The sequence below is a fragment of the Polyodon spathula genome, chromosome 5, assembly GCF_017654505.1.
Source record: "Polyodon spathula isolate WHYD16114869_AA chromosome 5, ASM1765450v1, whole genome shotgun sequence".
Taxonomy (NCBI): Eukaryota; Metazoa; Chordata; class Actinopteri; order Acipenseriformes; family Polyodontidae; genus Polyodon; species Polyodon spathula.
Window position 1 is genome coordinate 27,239,260 of NC_054538.1, and position 7,809 is coordinate 27,247,068.

At 42.2% G+C, this 7,809-nt stretch overlaps 1 protein-coding gene across 2 annotated transcripts; it reads left to right on the forward strand.

Annotated features, from left to right (window-relative positions):
• Positions 1–6,041: 6,041 nt before the first annotated feature.
• On the forward strand, positions 6,042–7,792 carry gemin6 (gem (nuclear organelle) associated protein 6). Of its 2 annotated transcripts, none has more exons than XM_041250180.1 (3): positions 6,042–6,062; positions 6,323–6,457; positions 7,123–7,792. In XM_041250180.1, exons 2-3 carry the CDS (start codon positions 6,333–6,335, stop codon positions 7,502–7,504), a joined length of 507 nt encoding a protein of 168 aa, XP_041106114.1. In that variant the 5' UTR covers positions 6,042–6,062; positions 6,323–6,332; the 3' UTR covers positions 7,505–7,792. The 2 variants fall into 2 exon arrangements, with proteins under 2 accessions (XP_041106114.1, XP_041106113.1); XM_041250179.1 differs by lacking the exon at positions 6,042–6,062 and adding an exon at positions 6,069–6,215 and having other exon boundaries at positions 7,123–7,791.
• Positions 7,793–7,809: the final 17 nt, after the last annotated feature.

The following is a 7,809-nucleotide window of genomic DNA, read 5'->3' on the forward strand; positions in this document are numbered from 1 at the left end:
TTGAATGGCTGGCGATTTAAGGCACGGTGCACCATGGTAACTGAACAATGCGTGCGGGGGTGGGGCGAGTAGACTCACAAGAGCACGTATTACAAACGGTTTGTTTTTGGCATTGCAACAGAGCACATGTACTTCAAACACTATTGTGTGACGTTTGATTCAATCTATTCAAACACTTTATTCAGTGACAATCTTGTTCAACTAAAAAAAAAAAACTTTATATTTTCACTTTTTTCAAAACATGTTAATTATATTTGTTGATACATTTTTAGGAGATTATGGTGTCTGTTATTTGCTTTTATGATTTTTAACACTGATACCTTTTTTTAATTCATTAACAAGTGAAAGCAAAATTTGCACACAAAAACAGACAACGTATTACTCAAACATGAAACAATTACATATGAAAAAAAAGCCCTCATACTTTTTTTAAATTTTCTTAATAGATTTCATATAAAATATGACTTGTTGCATATAATATTGGGCTGCAATTATATTGATATTATGAATTTAGTATTTAGCCACTTAAATGATAATATTATAGTGCACCAGCTATTTGGAGTGTAGAAGGAATAGTTGAGACAATCGAGGTGAGATGATTCAATAGACATAACTCTGACAGCTGTACAAGAAGACTCACTGCAAGCTTTGCATACACTCTGCCCTGAGGAGATCCCAGGCTTCCCTAAGTAGGCCTTAGACCGCCAACAACATTACAACAATGTATCACATTCCCTTGTTTCTGTCCAGGTGCACCACTCCGTCCCCTGAATCCCATGGCCGTACAGCAGGGGGTCACCGCCGGTACAAAGTTGCACCCATGTCTGTCCATTGAGGCAGTCTCTCACAATCTCTTGCAGCCCCTGCAGGCTCCAGCCCCTGCAGGCTCCAGCTCCTGTGCGCGCCACCAGGGAGTGATCACAGACAGACCACCTAGTGCCGCCTCTCTGCACCGTGCACACAGGAGCTCAGTACCCTGCAGGGCTGGTGTTGCTGCTAGCGAGCTCAATCCATAACAATGACGCCATTACACAGACCGCCCCCCCCCCCTCCCCCCGCCCCATCTTTTCATCTCAGAGAAGTGTTATAAGCCATTGGCAACTTAGTGGCTTGTCTGCCCAGTTTTGGTCATGGTGCCACCCTTGGGTTGGCAAGCTGGCTGGCCACCGACCGGGAACGTCTGGTGGTGGAGCTCACAGGTCCCTGTGGTGTCGCCTGCTTTGCCCACCACAGGTGCCAGGCCCATCTGCAGGCAACTGGCGGTGGTCTGCCCCTGGGTCATCAATCCAAGCTGTGCCAATTGTGCACTGGAGAAGGGTGGTGGTGGAGCTCACTGTTCGCCCCGGGGGGGTTGGCTGACTTCCCTGGTTTGTCCAGTGCACGGGGCTAGCCCTTCTTGGGATACTGGAGGGTGGCACGCAGGGAGGGGAATCTAAGTGGCAGAATTATGTATAATGGCAGTTAAATAAAGGACCACAGCGTAAATTACATTACCACCAGGAGGGGTTTTTCAATTAAAAAATATCATCCAAATGTGGCACAACATGATTTTGATTTCCATTACATGAGAGTAGATGTTGAACTTCATGCTGATTTGAACTCGGCTCTCGCTAAGATAAGCACAAACTAAGACGTAGCTTTGCAATAAAGTAATGTGATCCATCTGCATCTCTGTGTTGTTTTTCATTTGATGATGTAGATATCTTTCTGTCTGGTGTTGATTGCTGAAGTGTAATGCTGGCTCCAGGGATCAGCTCATTTTGCATCCCCAGCACATCAGCACACTCAACGGCTGCGATGCTGGCTCCGGGGATCAACCCAGTGCGGTCTCCCCAGCGCATCAGCATGACAACCATCTGGATTGAGCTAAGTAGGGTACATCTCTGGGGTCTTCAAGTGGGCACCTTCCATCCTCTGTGTTTCGTTGACTAACCCATGACACCTCAAGAGGGTTCAACAGTGATTCTGGCGTCCCAGCATCACCCCCCTCCATCTCCCACTCAGCTCAGCCCAGCTTACTTACCTATACATCAGCGTTGCTTTCTTTCTATTGTGCTTGAGATCCCCACACATAATTTTTCTGTCTCAACCACAGCCAGTTGCTGCTCCTTTCTGCTGCTTCAGATAAGTTCTTCACTGTGCAACGCAACTCTTGGCCACTGAACCCTACGTCTCTGAGAAACCGAGTTGTAGAGTGTGCCACAAATCCTCGACAACCCACCTCCACTGGGTAAACTCAGACTCTCCATCCTCGCTGTTCCGCTTCAGCAGCTAGTTGAGCATACCGAAGTTTCTTCCTCTCATACGCCTCATCCACAGCATCTTTCCATGGCGCTGTTAACTCTACCAGATGAATAAGGCGTGCTGATCCAGACCACAAGACAATGTCTGGTCAAATGTTAGTGGTGGCAATCTCAGGTGGAAAAATAATCTGCCAGCATCTTCCAGTCTCTAGCAGCTTCTAGAGTTGTCCTGAGCGAGGCTTGATTTTAACACCTTTTCTTTGTGGTTTCTCTCTTGGACGGAGGAATACTGTCTTTTGTGTGTAATGCTTTGTGGCAAAGTGGCTGGTGAATAAGGAACAGGTGTAGCGGTGATGCGGTGCAGGAGTGACAGGCAGACAACGATAATCCAGTGAAAAAGTGCTTTATTTGTATTCCAGGTCTGGTGACCGTCAAATAATAAATCCCCAGCAAAACACAACCATGTGTAAAGCACGGGGATAACAAAACAGGGCACAGTCCCGAACAAAAATGAACACACGGTCACAAGTCCTGAGTGAGTGCAGACGTGCTTGTGCTGAGTGACGACACTGGTATTTTGTGACGGTTTTGTGCAGTGGTGATCTGGATCGTGCTGACCCTCGGCAACAGCTCCGGATGTACTTTAACTGTCTGGTGGTGAAAACACAGACAATTACAAAGACAAACACAACAATACACAACACATATTCTTTTTCACAATGAGAGCTCCTCTCTTGGTCCTTCTCTCTCCAAGCATTTACCCAAACGAAGAAAAAGATCAGCGTTACCCTGCCCCCTATATGTAATCTCGCATGACATCTTGGTAAATGGTTGCAGCTGCCTTATTGCTTGCAGCTGCCCCTTGTTTACCTTTCAGGTCAATACGGTCTTACAACAGAGTCTCGCTTCTTTCCAGGCTGACCGACTTCCCGGTCCCGGAAAAGAACTGTCAGGCCAGCCCTTCCAGATACTTCTCCTACCGTTCTTTAGCGCCCTCACAGGTTGGGAGGGAGATTTATCACCATAACTCATTATCTTTCTGTCACATGCTTTGATGGAACTGGTGGCAACTTATTGGTCAGGGTACGCTTCTCTTCCAATGCTAAGGCCAAACATCACAGCACCTGGTCATGGCGCCAAGTAAACCGTCCTTGGCTAAGACCCACCTTACATCCTGTCAAAATGTGCCTTAATGTTGCAGGTAATGAACACAAAGGACATGAGGGATCCTCACCCACACAGAAGTTTAGGTTCTGTGGTGATGGGAGAACATCATATGCTGATCTGATGAGGAAACCGATCCTGCTCTCTTCCATTGTCCATAGGTCTTGCCAGCCGATCTTGTGTTGTTCCACACTCTCCCTTCTCATCCATTCTCCCTGCTTGGCCTGGGAAATGGCCTTTACACACCTGATCCTCTCCTCCTGCTTTTGCACCTCATTGACTACCAGCTTCCTCCATTGAGTCGGGGTTGCCTTGTGCCATGTAGGAGGAGCTGAACTGAGACCAAAACCTCCTTTTCCACGCTGAACTTGCCCCATAATATCTCAGATTTGAAGGGTAGTCTTAGCATCTTCCACAGCTTTCTTTGCCATCCATTTTCTTCCAGTTTTCAACACAGGTGCTGCCACCCTTACGCATTTGTCGCATGAATCTACTAATGTCATTTCCAGTCGGACTTTGGCACACTTAAACTCCTCGGTTAGAGCAGAGATTGGTAGCTGCAGTATTCCTTTACCATAAAGTCCCACTCTGCTGAGGCAGCGTGGAACTCCCAACCATTTCCTGACGTATGAACTGATTAAAGCTTCCAGCTTCTCAACTGTTGTCAAGGAAACCTTATACACAGTCAGTGGCCACAGCAGTCTTGGCAGTAGACCAAACTGAAAGCACCAGAGTTTCAGTTTGCCTGGTAAAGCGCTGCTGTCTATGCTCTTCAACCCTTCCACTGCTTATTGTCTAACTTCTCCCACACGAACTGTGTCCTTTAGATCCCCGTCGTACCTAGACTTTTCACTGGCTTCTCGGACACTGTTGGTATTGCCTCACCATTAATGTAGAACCTTTTATCTACTACTTTACCTTTAATTATAGAGATGCTCCTTGATTTAGTGGGCTTGAATTGCATTTGTGCCCATTCAATATTATTGGTTAATTTGCCCAATAACCGATTAGTGCAGGCTACTGTTGTAGTCATTGTTGTCATGTCCTCCATGTATGCTTGAATTGGTGGTAGTCGCATTCCAGAAGCCAAGCGCTCTCCTCCCACTACCTATTTTGTTGCCCTTATAATTACTTCCATTGCCATGGTAAAAGCCAGTGGAGAAATGGTACATCATGTCATTATTCCAACTTCTAGGCATTGCCATGTAGTGCTGAATTCTGAAGTTGAAAAACTAAATTGCAAATCTCCAAAGTAGGCTTTCACTAAATGTGTTTTTGTCATCGGTACGCTGAAAAAATCAAATGCTGCCCAAAGAAGTTCATGTGGCACTGAACCATATGCATTAGCCAAATCCAGGAATGTCACATGGAGCTCCTTCCTCTCCTTTTTTGCTGATTGAATTTGTTGCCAGATTATGTTGATGTGTACTAAGCATCCTGGGAAACCTGGAATGCCTGCTTTTTGTACTGAAGTGTCAATGAAGCAGTTCTTTAATAGGTAGGTTGACAATCTCTGAGCAATAATGCTGAAGAAAATCTTGTCTTCTACATTTAATAGGGAAATAGGATGAAACTGACTGATGCATGTTTAATTCAGAAATTCATTTTCATTTGTTTGTATGTATGATTTACATGATTATTCAGACTAAGCATACTGTGAATGTGTGCCATGATGGCACATACAGTATATTTGCTTGCACATCACAATACATGTATGTTTTATTTGTGTATAGAAAGCTGCTTACTGTGATGAAACTTGCACTTCTCTATCTTAATTCTTAAAGTTCTCAGAATCTAGCTCATGGAGACCTATTATTGAAAGATTTTTTTAGGCTTTATCATGTTTCAAGACCCACTAAAAGAAGTGGGCTACTTATGTTGGAAGCTGTGACAAATCCATATTAAATTGGTTGTCTAAACTACTAGCTGTCTGGAAAACTTTTAAATTCCTTCACAGTTAAACTAGTACCAGTAAAGCCAAGCCTTTCATAAATAACGAGGTGCACCATGCGTTAGAAAAGCAGAAAGAAAACTTAACAAATACTGACAAAAAGGGGAGATATTAGTATTGAGTTTGATGGACAACAGTTAAAGATAGTGCCAGTGTTTACATTTCTGGGGGTTTTGTTGGATGAGAAATTAAAAGGGACACAGCAGAGAGGGAACATAGTTGTTAGGTGTAAAGGAAGGATGAATTTATTGACAAGTATATCAGGGAATGTATGGTGAGCAAGTATGAAAACTTTGTTAATGATTTATAGAGCACTGCTTAGGACTACACTGGATTATGGATGTATGATGCATGAGGAGGCAGTCTGTAAGGATTTGGGAAAATTGGATGTGTTACAAGCTAGGGCTCTTAGAATATGTAGTGGAACACTGCGTTCATCTCCAGTTGCAGCATTATAAGTAGTTACTTGGGAAATATCACTCTATTTAAGAAGTAAAATGCAAAGAATTTGGTACATTTCACCCTAGACTTGTGATTCGTTCTGCTCCAGAGTTCACAGCAGTTTTAATAGCCAAATTGAAACAGTATGTGGCGAAAATAAGTTTCGATAGAAACTTGGCGGCCATTAAGTAAATAGAAGAACAAATACGGACACATTTGACGCTGTGACTTGTTTCCTTACGGTTCGTGTTACAGTCGTACCAGTAAGAAGTAATTTTTTTTCATTGAATGTTTTCACGTAAATTGTTAGCGGCAGTGCAGAATTAACAAGCAACCATCTACAATCTGTAACATTGCATTAGACATACCATTTTCTGTGGTCAGCATTATTCGCACGAGGTCCATTGATAAGGCAGGTGTGTAGTTGTCTTGAGTTTGTTATAGTGTTTATGCCGGTATCCATTTTTTCTTTTGCTATTTATGAAATTTAATATAAATATGTATTTTTTTTTTAATCCTCCAGAAGCGGGAACATGAATGAATGGTGTCGAAAGAAGCCCTTGGAGTGGCAGGAATATGTCAACAAAGAGGTGAAAGTTACAGCTGCTGAACAGGAATACCAAGGATGGGTCTTCACGGTGGATCCGGTGTCTGCCAAGTAGGCTAATTATTTTTCAATATCTAAGTTTATTTTTGCTGGTGTAAAGACATTTAGAGATAAATCACTGAATATTTAAATATATTATATATATATATATATATATATATATATATATATATATATATCTATATATAATATATAATATGTTTTTATCGTATTGCAAATATTACTAAACTGCAACCGTTTTGTTAGTTTAGGAGGCCCTGTATCCCCATTGTACGTTTTTTGTTATTGCTATTAAGAGCTTGTACCTGCACCTTTCTTATTAATATGTCGTTTTTTTATTACAAATATTTGCAGCTGAATTCCATTAAGCAAATCTTACTGCTAACTTGATGCAAATGTTAAAACTTAAATAATAAAAAAAATCTTAAAAGGAGTATTTTTTTCTTCTGAATTTGACTTAAGAACGTTTTTCTGGAAGTGTGGGTGTGGTTGTGTGGGACTTTTTTGAAAAGGATCCTATACGTATATGGCTATATATATATATATATATATATATATATATATATATATATATATATATATATGTGTGTGTGTGTGTGTGTGTGTTAGTTCATATTTCATTATCTTTACTCCCATCTTTTGAATCGTGAATTGTCCTTCACATTATAGCAAAGTAATTTCGTGCTCTCTTCGTTCCCTCCCCCTCCCCCTCCCAGTATTGTTTTAGTGAACTTTAAGGATGGTGGGACGGCATCTATCGTGGCAGTGATGGGCCATGCTGTGGAGGCAGTGGAGGTGCTGAGAGAAGGGGACAGCGGCATGGCAGAGCAGCTGACCACCTTATTTATGCCAGCAGGGGCCCAGAGTTACAGCAGAGAGGAGCTGAAGAAGAGGAAAAGCAGCCTCAGAGACTGGCTGGAGAAGAACCGGATTCCTTTCACTGAGCAGGGTGCACAACAGGAAACACTCTGTGTGGCTGGGGTTTTAACAGTGAATCCCCCATATGGACCTGAGGACTGTAGCAGCTCCAATGAAATTATTTTATCAAGGGTGCAGAGCCTTATACAGAGCAATCCAGACCACCATCAAGTTCAATAAGACTTTCAGCTAATCTGGTCATCTCTTTTTTGTTTTATCATTATTGAGATTATATAATGTAATGTAGTTCTGCATTCCGCTTGTGGTCCAAATGTGTGTAGAACAGGTAGAAGACAAACTGAGTGTTAAATTTACACACACGCGTACCCACCTCCTACAAAAGGGCATGTTTATTTGATTTTTTTGCTGCTCACTGAAGCACAATAAGGTGACCTTGAAGGTAAGGCATTAAAAATGCCATAATATGTAAACGTAGTGTGTGTCTAATATATATATATATATATATATATATATATATATATATA

What these genes read in the sequence shown, in the direction of transcription:
- gemin6 (XM_041250180.1), top strand. Translation starts at nt 6,333, where the DNA reads ATGAATGAATGGTGTCGAAAGAAGCCCTTGGAGTGGCAGGAATATGTC. An exon ending in GTGGATCCGGTGTCTGCCAA is followed by an intron (nt 6,458 to 7,122) that starts GTAGGCTAATTA and finishes TCCCCCTCCCAG; the next exon opens with TATTGTTTTAGTGAACTTTA.